Below are 18538 nucleotides of genomic sequence, written 5' to 3'. Positions count from 1 at the left end.
AATATGAGAGAGTGGAGATGGGAAGTCCAAGACGGGGCTCTTCTAAAAGATTAGGGTGATGATTTAGGGACCGTTCAGTTATTTGTTAATATTCACAGATTACTCACAACACTCGCTGCGGAGCAGAAGCAGCCAGTGGAGGAGAGAGTCATGAGACTATTTTTGGTCAAAAGAGGAGACAGCATTTGCAAATGGGAGGAAAAGATGTACAAGAGAACATCTTATCAAGTACCTTGTCAAGATAAAGTTAAGAAAAGTCATGATGGATAATTTTGAGATAAGTCAAGTTTGGGCTTGACAAGGGTAAAAAGTTTGGGCAGTGAGTCGAGAATTTGAGAGGCCGAGGATTACAAGCTGCAGATCGAGGGGCCCATTCCATGGTGCTTAACTTGCTTCTGTATTCGTTTCATGTAAGAGACTATAATCTTGACTTCACCAAGAGAAATGTAAGTTTTCATGTCCCAGAAGGGTTTGAAGCGATATTCCTACTCTTAAGCCTGCTGAAACTAAACATTAAGTCTACCCTAGATCTTGTGATTAAGATTTGCGGCATTAGAATACCCAGGTGTGAGTTAAAACTGCTATTATTTAACTGAGTGACCTTCAGGAATTTCCTTAACATTTCTAAGATTTTGCTTCTTAAAATAAAAAGAGGGCCTATCTAAAGAGGACATTTTTTAGTATCATTTCGAATAATCACTAAAGTGGTTGGCCATAGGGCCCATTAACGACTCTCTATATTTTGCTTTTTATTGTCACTTATCCAATAGTAAGTACTAATTCTCTTTCCTCAAGAGCTAAAAATCCAAATGCAGTAGATCTGTATAATAACACATTGAACAGTCTGACACAAGATCTACTGAAGCAAGAATACTCTCGTAGAAGAAAGAAATCAATTCGGACTAGAGTTTGTTTTTTACTTTAAATAAACTTCATGGAAATGTGACATTCAGCAACATTTACAATCATAAAGGTACAGTTCAATGAATTTTAGTGAATACCTGGGTAGCCAGCACCTAGACCAAGAACAGCACCCCCAAAATTCCCTCACGTGTCCCCTTGCAATCACTATCCACCCCCAAGGTACCCCTTTTCAACATCAAATATCACAGATAAGTTTGCCTGCCTTTGAACTTTATATAAGTGGAACTTAGAGAATTTGGGAGGGTCACAATAGTACATTTCTGAGATTAAATTCATGTTGCATGTAATTTTAGTTCCTCACTGCATTCTGGTATTATATGAATAAATTCATTATATGAATAAATGAATTTACATGAATAGTCTCCACTTGACAAGCAATTGGAATTGTTTTTAATTTAGGAATTACAAATAATGCTGTTATGAACATCTCTCAACTGTATTTTTTTGTTTTGTTTTGTGGGGGAGGTAATTAGGTTTATTTATTTACTTACTTACTTTAATGGAGGTACTGGGGATTGGACCCAGGACCTCATGCATGCTAAGCATACACTCTACCACTGAGCTATGCCCTCCCACCTCTCACCTATGTTTTTTGATGAGCATGTGTATGCCCATCTGTTGGGAAGGTAGACAGGAGTTGAATCTTAGTTTATGCAAAGGTTCAAGCTTAATAAATAGTGTCAGACAGTTTTCCAAGGGTTGTATGAGAATACCAGTTGCTCCACATACTTGTCAACACTTGATACTATCAGACTTTTAAGTTTATAATCTTCATGGATTTCTATTAAGTTATTCATTCAGTAGATATTTACACAGCAGTTACTATGTGTTAGTGATAGTTACATAGCACTAGTTGTGGAGGATGAAAACACAAATGTATCAAGAGACAGAAGATATGACATATTACAGCTGCTTAAAAAAAGACTAAAAACAACAACAAAGAATATACTTACAGAGATTATTTCAAAGAAATAATTTTTTGACACAAATGTTTCTTTAAATGGGATATTTATTAATAGCAGGAATTATGGCTCTAACCTAGTTCCAAAATATAAAGAAATGCATAATTGAAAATACTGTGGCGAATGGTCAGATTTCTGGGGAGGAGAACTTCGGTACAATTATTAAAATAGTCAGAAAAAGGCTTTTGCCCACAGTAGAACCATTTCTATTTCTAGCCTGTAGTTTTTTTCAGGGAATGAACATATTCACAAATTATTATCCATCATAGATGGATATTATCCATCATAAACAAACCCAAATATAATAATATTCGATAGGTAGAACCATAAAGCATTTTGTGAGATTAATGATTAATTACTCTGTTTGGGATATCATTAAATACAGTGTGGGAATCAAAAGGCACAAATTATACTGTGTAATGTGGGCTCTGTGAGAATATATTCTTTTTTAGGAGAATGAAAGAATAAAAAGAAATTTTTGCTGCCACACTAGTTAAAAATGGCTCCATGTTCTACAACCAGAGAGAGTTTGCATCCTTCCACGTGAGGGATGTTTTCTTACTGTGTATTCGCGGGCCTGAGGAGCATTTTCACACCTAGGAAAAGGGAAGATACCAGGCATGGCCCCTCCCACATCAATGGACATTTCTTCAGTGTCCAGGCTCAAAAGAACAGGCTCAACAATAGGAGCTCATACGGGCTTCTGTTTAGCATTTCTTTGCTAAAATCGGCAAGACCTTAACTTTAGGAGCCACAAGGTCCTGGGTTCAATCCCCAATACCTCCTCTAAAAATAAACAAATATGTAAACCTAGTTACCACCCCCCTCCCCAAAATTAAATTAGTTTTTAAAAAGGGGTGGAGGAGGATATAGCTCAAGTGGTAGAGCACATGCTTAGCATACACAAGGTCCTGGGTTCAAGCCCTAGTACCTCCCCTAAAAATAGACAAATAAGTAAACCTAATTATTTCCCCCACCAAAAAAAAAAAAAAGTTAATTTAATTTAATTTAAATTTAACAAATTTAAAAAAAAAAAGAGGAGGGAGGATTTAGCTCAGTGGTTAGATTTTTGGCCCATGTGTCTACTTTCCGGTCTGCTTCTTTTCCCCTTATTTCATTCTGAAATAAGTTGAAGTATGTCTGATGTGTTTTTCAGCATCTGAGTAAATAGAATTTTTTACAGGGGGAACAAGACAGGGTCTTACTGGAATTCCCTCCAGACGATGACCTTCCTTATCTCACAGTGAATAAGCTCTAAACGTATGAGCATCTGACAGTTCCCCTGTCCCCTTCAAGCATTGACTAGAGAGGTCCAGGTCACAGACTGTATCTTCACGACCTGTTTTATATTTCCTCAGGATTTGGGAAAGGGGGAAAAAGAAAGGCGGACAGAGGTTTTAATATGTCTTTAGAGTACGGTGTCGAGCTCTATTTCAGGGTCATTCATACATTATCACCTTTAATCTTGCAGCTACCCTGAGATGTAGGTGTTATTATTGCCACTTTATGATGAGAAAAACTGAGGCTTAGCGAGTTTGAGCGTCTGGCCCAAGGCTGCTTAGCTGCTGACAGCTGAGATTCAAGGGTAGGTCTCTGATGCCAAACTCCACGCCCTTTTTATTATTCTATCCTTCACTCCTCACTAGTAAAAACTATAAAACCCCACCTTAAATTTTAACATGAAGAATTTATTTTTTTCTTTACCAGATTAAGATAATTTTAAAATTAGCTTCAATTCACAGAAATATGACATTGATTTCTAAAACATTCTTGCCTCACAACGTTTATTGCATATGGTGAATAGACAGAAATAGGTGCAATGGGTATTGTTCCTTTAATTTCTTTCAACTGTGACTTTTATCAAAGCGTTCGCACAACTCACTTTTATTTCTCATCTGAGAGTCCTCTGTGCATATTCCTTTTCAGACCTTTACAACCTGACTTGAAAGCAAACTTCTTGGCTTTACTTCTGTTAACTCCCACAGCTAGCACGAAAGCATTTGTAGAAACTTGAAATGTTAAGTCCTGTTCTTCTGCTGGCACTTGATTTTAAGAATTTTGTAAGTGTTACCATAGTAAGTAATGCCTTGAAAGTCAATATTTTTTGTTAAAAAAGTTATGCTTTGCTTATTTTTCTGATTTCTTTACCTTTTTATGGTCTACCCATACTGAATAGTTTTCTGCTTTGTTCCATCCAGGAAAGCAGATGCTTATGGGTTCTGGATGTAAGCTCGTAGGGGATAAAATAGGAGTGGGTTTCCATCATGGAGTGTGCTGTGCTTTCTAACAAAAGTAACGTCCCAGTTGCTATGATTTGTAGAAAGCCATCAAGAAAAAATAAATTCACAAGAATGGCCCCCAAAGAACTGTTAAAATTAGACAAGACTTATATTATTCACATATTGACAATAACTTTTTTTTCCTGTCACCAGATAAATGTAAAAATTTGGGTGACTCAGTGAGTCAATAAAAACTCTGCACAGGAACTCTTTAGATGAATTCCACTTGCTAAACAGATTTTATAGAGGGGTCTGAAGTGTTCACTACTCCTTTGTAGTACACACAATCTGTAGAAAATCAAAAGAATAGATTATAAGCTTTAAACTAATGGCAGTTTTTCCTGAGTAATTTTTTTTGCTGCAGATAGCGCTTACATTTTGAATTACATTTACTGTTGCTTCTAGCAAAATAAAGCTGAGTTCAGTAACTCACATTTGTAGGTTTGTAATAATTGTTTATCAAATCTTATTACTGAAGAAAACTAATCCAATAACTGAGTATTTTAGTAATTTACTGGGGTGATTTTTCATTCTGATTTCCTGATAGTTACATGTAGAAAACTATTTTAGTGAAAATTTCTGTATAAAGTACTAGCATGAGTTATTGCAATTTTGATTCATGTTTTCCATTTGAAAATGAAAATAATCACAAAACTTTTCCATAGTCATAATTTAGAAAATATTAACAATTATAAAATAGCTTTAAGTATTACTTGCTATTGAATTATCCAAATGAATTATACTTAACATAACCATGTTGCATCTATTGGCTTAGACCTGTAAATCCATTATGTATGTGTACATAAATATATACATATATACTCAAAAATAAAACTTTATAACATGAAATAGAAATTAAAATGTTATAATTTTTACAATGATATGAATGTAGTGAAAGTTTACTGGATATGTTTGTTTTTAAACATATATTTCTTTGTCCTTTAAGTTGGGACCCAAACATTTTTGCGAATAAGCCTGGTTTTTAAAGAATGTTTAATATCTGAAGTTGCAAATTTTCAATATAATCAGTTGCAATGCAGCAGAACAAAATATTTCAGTAGTAAATATCTTTAAAACAAAATGCTGCCTTGGATTATTAAAGCTACATAGTCAAGGAGTGTCTGTAACAGGTTAAAAAGGCAATTTTCAAACTCCATTAAATTTTAAAACTCTAAGTATAATCTTTCAGGAAATACTATGAATGGGGTCCCTGTTGGTAGATTTCGTATCTTGCTTCTTGCCACACATGTGCATTGAATTAAAGGAACAGTAGCAGTTCTATTTTACAGAACTGACACTCTCCTCTTAATACGCATGTTTTGTCAGTTTTTTGGTTTCTGTTTAAGCAGAGGGATACCCTACTCTGCTAAACTTTGGCTCTTTTACTCTAACTACTTTAATGTTTTACTTCTATAATTATTTAGGAACTCAATTTAAGATAGTATTCCACCACTGCAGGGAATGCCCTCAGTTACAAAGTAGTTGTGTAGAACTCATAGCTAAGATTTTTCTATAGTGAGGATTTTTTCTTAGATGTGTAGTTATCATTGGCTTCCTGAAATTTCGAAAACCATGCTGTTCCTGAGGTTGAGATTTGGCCTGTTTTTGTTTGTTTGTTTAGCTTCTTCATTTTATTTAGAGAATGTTACACTTTTAAAAAAATCAGAAAGAAAAAATTAAATATACATATCCATGGATACACAGTAGCGTTTTATTCTACAGAATATCTAGGTTCTGGTCTGTTTTGACCTGAAACTGTATCATTTCCCTTTGTAAAATGTCATTTCAAAGATAAAGCCTTTGTTTCCTAAGAGTGTTATAAAGACATTTATCATAATCATCAAAACACCACTTTAAAAAAATTCTCTAGCAAAATAGCTATAATCAAAAACTTTCCATGAAAAATTTGTCATTTAAATTTGCTACAGAAGCATACAACAGTTTAGTTTTGAAAAGATCAAAACAAAAATAGATAATACATGTTCTTAAAGTGAGAAATTTATTGATACTTTAGGAATTGCCACTTAAGACTAAGAAAACCACAATTAATCCTCTCAGATCATTTTCAAGAGAGAGACTTCAAATCACTGATTATGTTTTAGCTATTATGATACATTTGCGTTTAATTCAAAACCAGTCTGTTTTATTCATTGTAAATTGATGCTTCTTATTCAGTTGCACTTGTTTTGATGGAAATGATTTCTGGTTCGTAATGAGAAAGTGTATTTGGATTTAGATTCATAATATGTAATGATTGCATTTCTGTGAGTTTAGCTCTCCTAAAACAAAAGGACTGGGCGAACCCTTTTGTCACTTGGTAGCAGGTGTTCCTTGGTTGTCTGAGGAAATTAGCTAATGCCTGCCATACAGAGTGCAATCAGGTAGACATGACATCTAGTCACCTGGTTGTGTGAGCTTCTACATTTTCAACAGATGACTGTGGACCATGCTGTCAGGAAACAGAGATGATGTGACATGGAGAGCGAAAGTAAAAATTTGTTTCTTCATCAGATTGCTTGATGACTTAAGGATTGTGTTTCGAAAAACAATCAGACAAGTCCCCAAATCTTGAAAAGCAAAGTGAAATTGATTAATAGTAACTCACTTATTTTAATTCAGTTTTGTGTTTTCTTGTTAGTCATTTTTTTTGTATAACAACAACATTGGAAGACTAAAATTAAGTCAAATGACCGAGGGAGAAAAATTATGACTATTGTATCTACTTCTAATTCATTTATTTATTTCAGAAAGCTCAAAAAACTAAATGCCACAGTTTTTAACCATTCCTGAAATAATTTGTGAAAAAAGCATATTGAATAAACTGGAGTGAAATGTTTACAATAGTTTTCTCAAATTTTGAAATATGTTTACTTTTAGATATTTTCCTTATCAAAAAATAAAGAGAAATGTTAAGGGAACTGTGGATTTATTGTTAAAAGTTACTTCTAGTTCTGATTAATTGACCTTGGATGACCAACTGACCTCTGCTCACTTTAAACTGCAGGGTCATTGCCTAATTTACTGATGGAAGGTCCATTTAGAGAACTGGAAATTATTTAGGCTATGTATCAAATCAATTAGAAAATTTTAAATTAAAAACCAAGAATCTATATGAATGGTTAAGTTTTTCTTTAAAATTTGTGCTTTCACTAACTGGTTGCTTATCTTGATAGTCATAAAAATATGTCATAAAAATACTTACAGTTGATGTTAGGTCTCTTTTCTCATTTTAAGTGTTTCTAATACTAATTGTCTAATATAAGGTGTCAGATATTAATTTTAATACTTATTCTTGGAGTAATTTAGCTAAAGTTTACATGAGGACTTAGAAAGAAAAATATATGCCTTCATCCATAGATGACGCTGTGCAGTAGCAAGTGACATAGGCATTTCTAGTCAAACTTACAGCCTAGCTACTTTTCTAGTCAAACTTAACTAAAATCGATCCCATTAATTCTTACTCTTAACTTTGACTTCACTTATTATTTAGTGGACCAAATGCTAGATTCTTTTCTTCTTCTTCTTCTCCTCCTCCTCCTCCCCTCCACCCTCCCCTCCCCTCCCCTCCCCTCCCCTCCCCCTCCCCTCCCCCTCCCCTCCCCTCCCCCTCCCCTCCTCCTCCTTCTTCTTCTTCTTCTCCTCCTCCTCCTCCTCCTCCTCCTCCTTCTTCTTCTTCTTCTTCTTCTTCTTCTTCTTCTTCTTCTTCTTCTTCTTCTTCTTCTTCTTCTTCTTCTTCTTCTTCTTCTTCTTCTTCTTCTTCTTCTTCTTCTTCTTCTTCTTCTTCAAATAGCTAATTAAAGGAGCTTTCTAGCTAAAATTAAGGGTGATCATTCTTCCTATGTAAAGTAACCATTAAATTTAAAACATACCATCTAAAACCAGTTTGTGTGCTGCCAATGGAATAGCTATTATTTTAGAAGAACCATGGTTCATGGTGCACTGGAATTATTTCTTACTTTGAGAAGAAGAAAGGTTCATACTACATTAAATTAAGAACAAGTGATTCTGGGTTCGTTCAGTTTTTCATGATTTCCTACAATATATCTGTTCCCAGTAGAATGTATAGTTTAGCAGAGAAAAGAGACATGGGACATGACTTCATATCGAGGTACAAAGACTCTGAAAGGGCCACACCTCGTCTGGTCTGGGTTGGGCATCAGATACCTTACATCAGGGAAGGCGGTTTTGCAGAGGGAATGAGATTGAAAACTCAGTATGATGTAGAGGTGAAATGGAAGAAAGGTGTTGGGGTTGGAGGAAATCACATGTGCAAACGTCCTGAGCTGGGAATGAGCAGAGTGTTTTCCAGGAAACAATACTCTCTCTCTCTGGCATCTTCCTATTGTCTTTTATGTTATGGGAGACATTTTCAAACTTGTCCTTCATGTAGCCAGAATTATGTTCTGCTGGATTCTTTTTGTTCTTTATTAATTTTAATTTTTTTTATGTTTTGCTATAGCATTATAAATTCTTCAGAGTTTTCCAAATTTGGCCATTTCTCTTATTTAAAAAATCCCTTTCTCCAAACCTTGACCCAGACATCGCTATGAAATAGGTATTCTTTTACCAATATTACATATGAAAAGTAGAGGTTGAGTGAGATTATGTAAATCCCCTATAGTTACCCAGCTTGGAGTCTATAAAAGGCAATTTATGCAGGACAAAAGTAACTAGTACACTTTTCAGGGCTATTGTGTTGCTAATTAGGGTACCTACTAATCTCCCAATATCAGCACATTCCCTATTGCCAGAGAGAAAAGAGACCAAGATCATGATAATAGTTTATGAGAGTCACACACACACACACACACACACACACACATGCAGACCCCAAGGTTTCCATTTCCTAGAACTGGAGCTAAATAAACTTTCTTTGTTTATTTTATTTTGTTTTGCAATTTAAGCTTCTAGAATTAAATTAATAAACAAGTTTCTGACAAATTGTCAATTCATTCATTCTTCCACAGCATCCCTAATATGTAAACAAGCAAAGCGATAATCCTCACCTCAAATATCAGAGGTAATCTTATTCTGTAATTATGTACAACTTCACTTTAAAAACAAGAATAGATGTGTTCCAATGTTAATCCTGTTCGCATAGACTAGTTAATTCCAACTCTCCATCTTGGGACTGAATGTGTCAACTAACCTGCACAATTCTGGATATTCTATTGCATTTTTAGAGCTTGTAAATTCTGTATTTATTTCAGATGCCTTGTTTTCCTTAAATAGGCATGTGTCTTCACCTAATTGATAGAAATAGTCAATAGAGGTTATTTGTATTTAATGTCATCACTTCTGAAATTGTTTGCATTTCAGAGCTACTGATAGCTACCGCTCCTTTGTAGTCATGAAAAAAATCTCACAAAGAGTTAAGACAGTCAACAAAGGATGCCAGAGGTGATTTTTAAAGAAAAAAAATTTGGGTAAGGATGCTGGAAATGAATTATGCAGTGTTAATAGAACTTCAAGGGAATAGCATGGTATCAGGAATGTAAAATAGAGAAAAACAACCCCCTCCCCCAAATTGCTGGGGTTCCAGAGAAAAGAATTGCCATGTTTAGGTCTTTCTACCAGTTGAGCTACTTTGTGGAAACTTTACAATTCAGAATGTACTGTGATTTGAGAGGAGCAGTGTAACATTTCACTAGTTATTTACCTTACACCCGCCTCCTTCCAACTAAAACATAATTCGTTGCATAATATATTCTTTTTCACTTAAATCCCCACATGGAATTCATCAGACATGATAAAATAATGTACTTATTCCTCTTTAGATCTTGGGGGAAGAGAATGTAAAAGTGTAACCAAAGCATAATTTATTTTGCGATTCTTTGATTTTTTTACTGTTTGTCTATCTTTCCTAAAGGACTTTGAGTTTAATAACCAATAAATATATTCCATGGAATTTAAGATGTTTTAATAAATTATCTTAGGGCTTAATAAAAACAAGCAAGAATTGCTTGCACCAAGGATCAGCATCAATTTATAATCTGATATTTATTGTACCTGTCACTTTGTGGGTGATATGGTGATCTAAATGGTCCTGGACCTCCAAAAGGCTGGATAGATAAAGCATGTGACAAAAATAGGAAATGATGGAGTGCTAAAAACAGAGGGAGACAGAAGAATTCAGAGAAATTAAAGATTGATTTATATTCACCCTAGACATGGGGTTGAATTAGAGCTTTAAGAATAACTACTATTTAGAAAGTACCAGGGGAGGTAATTAGTTGAGGTAAAAGGATACAGTATGAATTAGGCTCTGTTGTTGAGTGACTATGTCAGATTAAAGAGAAAGTAATTATATTATGCCTAAGTAGAGCAAAGGTTGCGTGTTGAAAAGTAACAGAATGTAAAGTTGGAAATGTTGGCTGACGTTTGGTGGATCAAGAAAGCAGGTAAGAGTCTTAAGTTTTGGTTTACTATTAGAGACACCAGAAATCCATTGTCAGTCCCTGAGCAAAAAAAAAAAAGCAGTGTTTAAAATTAGGTTTAACAATTGTCTTGGTTACGGGTTAGAATAACAAAGAAGAGAAAGAATCAAAGATGACTTTGAGTTAGAGTAGGAGACACTATCCAGTTTTGTGAAGAACAGTCTTAACTTTGGTGGTGGACCACAATGTCCAAGTTGACGTTTCACTCATGGATGTTAGTTACAGAGAAAATGTAGTGTTGAATTCTAAAATAGAATCTTTAATGTCTCTATTATTTTCTTTTTTGAGGGTTAGTGGAGGTAGTTAGGTTTGTTTGTTTGTTTGTTTAATTTTTTTAATAGAGGCACTGGGGATTGAACCCAGGACCTCAGGCATGCTAGGCATGCACACCACCACTGAGTTACACCTTCCCCCTCTAATGTCTCCTCTTATGCTACATAGTTTTGTAAATGAATTGGTCATTCTTATCAGAAACATCAACAATTTACTGCATGTTTACTATGTGATTCTTAGACTCTTGGCGCTGATAAAAGAACTATGAGGTTTTTGCAAGACAGAGACACATGGGCAATGTTTAGATAAGGCATATCAATCAAATTTATAGGATCATCCATCTTTGTAAATCAGCAAAGCTACATCTTCAAGACTGAGTTTAAATATCACGTCTCCTTGAGCACTTACCAAATATCCTGTAAACAAATGGCTATTTTTCATGAATTTCTTAATTCAATCATAATTTTATTTCATTATTTTTATTATTTTGATGGTTTTAAGTGTCTTGTAGTGTTTTTATTCTGGTCTTTATTGGATTTAATAGTATTTAAGATGTACTCTGGCATTATTCATTTAATAGGTGGTATGTATTATTTAGATTTTTAGCACATTGAGGATAAACTGAGGACAAAGGAAAAAGATGTTTAATGAATCTCTATTTATATGCTACCATTGGTATACGGTAGAAACTCAGTAATAGTCATAAAATAAATAAAATAGTAAGTATTTCCCCATCTTCCATAAGTACTAGTGTGCTATATCATGAACAGTCACAGTATTGATTACTTTTTCAATGGGACTATCAGGGAGAGTAATGAATGCTCTTTTGTTCAAAAGGTCACAATTTTTTAAAATTAAAGTTAGAAAAAATAATATGCACTTGAGAAAAGCATTCTTCTATGAGTGAACATGTACGTATACTCCCTGATAATAGATGTCTAGTACTTGATAGTGTGTGATGTTTTAGTATAAAATATGTTGTACTTTTTGAAAAATAAACAATGAAGTCAAGAAATAGGCAGGGAAGTGCCCAAGATAAGTGGCCTGGAGGAGTAGCCCATAAAGGTGGATCCAAAAGAGAAGGTTAATAGTGGGAAAGCGTGTACACATACTACAAGTTTTGAAGATCCATTAGCAATTTGCACAGAATTAAATATGTCCCAAGTCATAACTAAGAATGTAAGTGTTAACGGGAAGAGAACATCTCAGATACGGTAATAAGTCTTAATAATCAAGGCACCAACTTAAACTGGTTACCTACACAAATGGGATATAGTATTGCAGATAATATAAAAAGGTAACTTATCCCCCAACTATTAATTTTTTAAATTTAAAATATTTTAGGCATCTAATAGTCTATATTAGATGGTCTAACAGTCTTTGAACTCATAATATACATAAAACCCATAATATATTATCTAATGGTCTCACAACTCAGTATATGTTTCTAAATGAAACCATATGTGAGCAGCTGTCTCAGAGGAATGAGATGAGTTGTCTGGAATCCATGTCTTCTTAGCTTGACTTTTCCCTGGTACATAGATCATGCTGAAAATTGTCAGCATCCTGAGACTCTACGAAGGAAAATGGTAGCAGAGGAAGTTGCTATTTACTGAGGATGCTCCATGGGTAGCAAGACTAGATTAGACATTTCATATTCTTTATCTCCTGTTACTCTTCATAATGAACCTGTAATATTGGTGTAATTATCTTATAAATGGAGAAACCGAGGCTTGGACGGGGAGGAAATACGCCTAAAGTCCCTGCTAGGAAGTGGCAGACCTGGTATTCACTCAGTGCCGGGGTCCAAGCCCTTTCCTCTACTCAGCACTGGCCTCACTCATAAAATGGTAACTCGTTGAAAAATGAAGTCAAATCATTGTTTTACTTACATCTTCACAGAGATTTTAGTTAGTTCGTTTTTTACTAAATATTTTGGAGGGTTGGTGATGGAGGGATACAGTTTTCAGATTGATGCCAAAGCCAAACCAGAACTGAATTGCACATTTAAAAAATCAGTTTTCTGCTTTTTCAATCATAGTTTCCCACATGGAGAGATCTTTGTATTTTTTTAAAACATCCAAAACACACTCTGCAGTGTGCCAAGGCGTATGGGGTTAAAAATAGTATAGGTGGTGACCATACACAATTGAAAGCAAGTTTTATTGGACTACAGGTGACAAAGGAAGTTAACTTCAAATAGTCTTTACCCTTAAAAGAACTAAAGCATTTATGCACCAGAAGAGTACTTGGTATCTGGTAAACAATCAATACTTTTTAAATAGAATAAATGGGCACCTCATGATATCAACATCAATTGAGGGTCCAGGACGGATTGGTAAATTTAAAATTATCTCATGAGAAGTATATCTTGATGAAAATATCAAAGCAATGATGTTTTGATTGCCTCATTTTACACATCTTGTGGATAAATTAATCCAGATAAAATGAATCAAGTGCATTCATATTTATTTTCCAGTGCTCAGCCTCTTGTGGTAAAGGTTTAAAGTACCGTGAAGTGCTTTGCATTGACCAATTCCATGGGAAATTAGAAGAAAAATATTGCAGTCATCTACAGAAACCTCGAACTCATAAAGCTTGTAGATCTGTCAGATGCCCTTCATGGAAAGCCAATAGATGGAAGGAGGTATGTAACGTGTTTTATGATTATATATGCATTTTTTTTGCATTAAAAAGAAAATCTGAATTCATTTTGTATGCTTTAAATAACCTTGAAAGTTTTACTCCACTAAATGTGTTTTATTCCATTACACATTTTTTTTGTGCTATGCTCTGAATTAATACTGCACAGTGTTAACACGTTTGCTAAGTTCATAGTTTAGTAACAAATTAGTCCTTTGATTTTTTTTGTGTGTGTGTGCCTGTAAACTTTACAAGAGATTCTGTTACTGAATGCTAAGGAGGCTACTGATGATTATAATATTACTCCAGGTGGTCTAACAGTAAAATATATGTGATGAGGTATTTAGTAACTGCCTTGTTTCCACACCGAAGTCTTGGATTTGAGCTAAGGTTGCAAGTTGGAAAAGGGACTGGTAAGTTTCAGACAGATGGTAATTGGAGATGGTTAGAGTTAGGGACGTGACAGAACACGGGAGCCTGGGCTGGTCTAAGGTCTGAGTGGACACACTTGGAAAGACTCAGCAGCAATGAAGCTGACACATTGATCAGAGCAAGGCTAAGAGATCAGTTTACAAAAAAAAAAGGGCGATTGATACTTGCCCTGACATACTCAGGGAAGTGAGCTCAAAATCTAAACTAGGGGATCCATCTTTTGCTGGTGGAACTTCCTTGTCTCTGTCTGATGTCGGAGCTCTGTCTGTTAGGAAAATAGGGGTTCAGACGGGAGCTCAAAGTGGTGTTCTCCTGGACCACTAAGTTTTTATCATTCACTCCATGAGATGTGAGCCTTGGTGCAGGGCACCAACTTTAAAAGCGACAGTGTCAGTGTGCCATTGGTTTTGAATAAAAAGCTACCATATTCAGTGGGCATCTCAGGTTTCTGTGTAGACGAGGCAGCCTTGTCAAGTGTTAGGGTGCTGAGAATTGTGGTTAATGTTTAACTGAAACCTGGGGGCAAATATATCCCTGCTTTTCATCTCAAAATAAAAATCAACTTCTTTTTTAGTGGATTTTTTATCTTGTTGATGTTTCTTGTGTTTAGTTTCAGATACTTTTTTGGTTTTGATTTTGCAAAAAGTGATTTAAATATTTTCATCATTGCTTCATACGATATGGAGGTGGGATGGGGAAAAATCACTCAGCTAATCTTATTATGCAGAAATTGTTCAAATAAATGCAGGATGTTAAGGCTATCTGTTGGTAGGATTAGGTTTGCCATTTTATTTTTATAAATATATATTTTTCTGAGTGTGTCTGAGTCCAAGAGTGGGCAAAAAAATTTTTCTTTGGACTAATCTATAAAGATTTGTGAAAGTCTGCATTACCAACTTGTTGAATTCATGATATCCTGCCTTAAGGCACCAATTGTAAACCTTCATTTTTCTAAAATAAATTAATTGAAAACAAAATATGTTTGTGTGCATGTGTGTGTGTGTGTGTGTGGTGTGTGTGTGTGTGTATTTGCTTCTATGTTGAATTTTGGTAAAGTAAATAGATTTATTCTTCGTGGTTTAGCAGAGGCCATGATTTAAAAGTTTTCCATTAACCTGCTTTATTTAGTGAATGCCATTTCTACCTAGTTAAGTTGTTCAAGAAAGAAGCACTGGGTCCATTCTGTGTCCTTGTTCCTTGACCCCCAGTTAGTCACTCCCTGGCTTCTCTCAATTCTCCCATCCAAGTAACTCTTGATTGTCCATGGCAACCATCCCAGTCTAGTTCTTCATCATCTGTTTCCAGGTGTACGAGGGCCTCCCCGCACATATTATTACTTGCATATGGGGTGAGCTCGAGAAGAAATCATGTTATTGTGTCCCTTAATTCTTCTATGACTTATCATTGTATTTAGGAGGTAAGTCTAAAGCCTAACCCAGGCCTATTTCTTCAGCATTAATTCTGGCCACAGGACCTTCAAGACAATGGACGTCTTGTTCACTAAGCACCCAGCTTAGTATCTAGCTAAACACATCTTACTTTGCATACTGTGATTTAGTTGCAAAACTAAAGACCTACCATTTCTTAATCTATATCTTTATCATACTGTGGTTTTGCTTGAAGTGGGGGTTTGCCTTACTTTATCTGGACTAAGATGTGGCAGAATAATGGCAAAGTAGCTCTCCCTGAGAGGCGGAGACAGGCTACAGGCACTGAACGCAGCACACGGCAGAGTCCTTCAATCCTGACCTCGGCAGGAGCTGTGGGGGGGCTAGTCGTGGACGTGGGAGAGACTCGGCTTTTTGGACACACGCTTCCCTGTTGATCCCGGGGTTTCTTTTGCTGCCTTGCAGCTGATGTGATTGCTGGTCACGAGGGACACTTTCTGACCCTTGACCTCCAGCCCCGCCACAGTGAATCAACCATCAGTGCTAACAGCTTAGCCTTGGCTTACTACCAACTATGGAATTATATAAGATTCACTAAGGGAACGTATCGCAGGGGTTTCTAAGATACAGATACGAATTTGTAAAAAGTATAAAAGACAGAGATGCTTTTGTACAGAGTCTGCTTTCTTCTCTTTGAGTCGGTTTTCCTCATCATAGACATTAGCTTCATACACCCACACAGTCCCCCAGTCTCTTCCAGACACAAATGACCACTTGTGAAGTCGCTGGCTTTTGATTTATTCTATAGAAACTACCCACATGCAGTTAACAATTGCAGGCTGTCACTGCACTGCATATAATCATATATTCAGCGGAAGTGTAATTTCAGGGGTAGTTACGAGATAATCACTGGTTGCTACTTTGCTCTGACTGCATAAACTGTAATGTTGCTTTAATATACTCACGCGCTATAAAATAATTTCATTTTATTACTGTTTTACATTGTACCGCAAATGGAGAGTCTCATCTGGCAAACTGTGACCACAGAGATGCTGCGGCGAGTTTTGAAGCAACACTCTTAATTTTGTATTTGATATAATTTGTTCAATGAAAAGATTTCATCATGTGTTTTAATGACTGCTGCTAAACAGGAACAGATATGCATATGTAGGGACCTTTGTCCTCTGGGTGTAGATGGACACCTTTGGAGGCAAAATAAATACTAAAATCATTTAAAAAGAAAAAAAGAGTCCCAGGGGAGGGCTTAGCTCAGTGATAGAGCGCATGCTGAGCACACATGAGGTCCTAGGTTCAATCCTCAGCACCTCCACTAAATAAATAAGTAAATAAATAAACCTAATTACCACCCCCCAAAAAGAAATTTTAAAAAGGAAAAGAAAAAAGTGTCATCCTTTCCTTTCTGGACCGAGAACTTTTTTGTTTGTTTTTACTTAATTTTGTATTTATGTATTTGGGAATACCAGCTTCACCTATAAATTCACATTTTTAAGGCTAACATGGTGTTAGATTCCTCATTGTCTCATGTCCCCTCTACTCAGTTTAGTGTGGTCTTTATGCTCAAAAGAAAAAACACATCTAGAATTCTCACCTCCCCTCGATCATAGCAAACCTGCAGGACCACTTAGAAAGATACCTAAAGAATCTCACGTGACCCTATTGACTGGAGCCAAGTGGCAGCTGCCAGTTTCTCGGTTCCCTTCTCAGGGGCCCATCATTTTCTTTCTAATATTTTAAGATCAGAGCTGGAAACAAAGGTGATGAGAATTCCAAAAATCTCACAAATCTATGGGCTCGTGCCCATCTTTCTCAAAGTCCCTAATCTGAAAAAAATTGGGGGTCGGGGGAACTATATGCTAAAGGTGGGCATGCTTAAGTGATTTTGTATTCCTGTAATTCCATATTTTCTGTATTTCCAAAATACATAAATATATAAATCTGTATTTCCATATTTTAAAAATTCTGATGTGTACATATATGTCTTCTATAATCTAAAAAAGATAGTAAATCTTAAGGTCCCACAAGTCCTGACCAAGAACCCAGCACCTCTTCATCTTAATAGCCAAGTTAAGTGAAGTTTCCTCCAGGAAGACAGGCTGGAGCCCAGGGTCAGGCAGGAAGGATGTCTTTTCGCTTGGAGCTGGGTAAACTCTGCTTCTGCATCCTTTCTAGCTGGTGCCAGCAATACTGTTTTATGCATTTCTATGCTGCCTGTTAACTCTTTTCCTTTGTCCTCTTTTTTTGAGACTTAAGATGCTCTGTTTTTGAGTGGACTGAGACGACTAACATGCTTTGGTTTGAGACCCATGTTGAGAAACTTTTCAAGGCAGAAATAATTGCATCTCTTTAAGTAAAGTGAAACAGTGGGGATAGGAAGGAAGCAGCCAGGGACACTCACTTCCTGACACTGGGGGAGAGACCTCTGCGTTCTTCACAACCGTGGGCATTATTCATCATGCAGATGAGGAAACTGCAGCTTAAAGGCGTTTAATCGCTTGTGCTGATCTCAGGCCAGGAAGTGGGGTAGAGGTGAGGTGAGCACCTGAACTCTGGTTTATCAGAGCTTTCCCTTCTGCAGTTACCATCAGAATTATTTTATTGTTATCATCATACATGAACTCATCTTTTAAAAAAAATTATCCATGTTCCCTAATTTATACACTGCTCTTTTTTAAGGGGGCAGGGTCATCAGGTTTTTATTTATTTATTTTGATGGAGGGACTGGGGATTGAACCCAGGGCCTCGTGCATGCTAAGCACACACTCTACCACTGAGCTAAATCCTCCCACTACACGAACTCATCTTTATACTTCCTTAGCCACGTATCACCCCTCTTACAAGGCACCTAAAATCAGTCATTGCAGACTGTCACTGCACTGCAAACAGCAATGCATTCAACAGAAATGTAATTTCTATGTTGTGTTGAGTTCGTTGCAGGCTTCTTTATGTATAAAAAAGTCTGTTGCATAAATTTAAGATAGATAAAGATTTTACACATCGTAGGAAAATAGTGGAGGCTTTAATTGATCATGTATTAAATATGGTGTAGTCACTTAAATCACTAGTAACATATTAGGCTACATTAATAGATAAAGAGTGTTCAAATCTTTGTACTAATAGATTCTGGTCAGATTTTTGGAGTAGTACCCATTCTGGGACCCAGACTTGACAAGTCTTGACCA

The 18538-nt window shown here is 35.9% G+C and overlaps 1 protein-coding gene across 2 annotated transcripts in view; it reads left to right on the top strand.

Annotated features, from left to right (window-relative positions):
* The window catches only part of ADAMTS20 (ADAM metallopeptidase with thrombospondin type 1 motif 20), a 134158-nt gene that overhangs the window by 89868 nt on the left and 25752 nt on the right, over positions 1-18538 (top strand). For both annotated transcript variants that reach the window (XM_031462728.2, XM_031462727.2), the window contains exon 29: positions 13355-13522. In XM_031462728.2, coding sequence (XP_031318588.2) covers positions 13355-13522 — 168 coding nt within the window. The remainder of the gene's footprint in view (positions 1-13354; positions 13523-18538) is intronic.

The sequence above is a fragment of the Camelus dromedarius genome, chromosome 11 (assembly GCF_036321535.1).
Source record: "Camelus dromedarius isolate mCamDro1 chromosome 11, mCamDro1.pat, whole genome shotgun sequence".
Lineage (NCBI taxonomy): Eukaryota > Metazoa > Chordata > Mammalia > Artiodactyla > Camelidae > Camelus > Camelus dromedarius.
The sequence above is the reverse complement of the archived record's forward strand: the minus strand, read 5'-3'. Positions and strand labels throughout refer to the sequence as shown.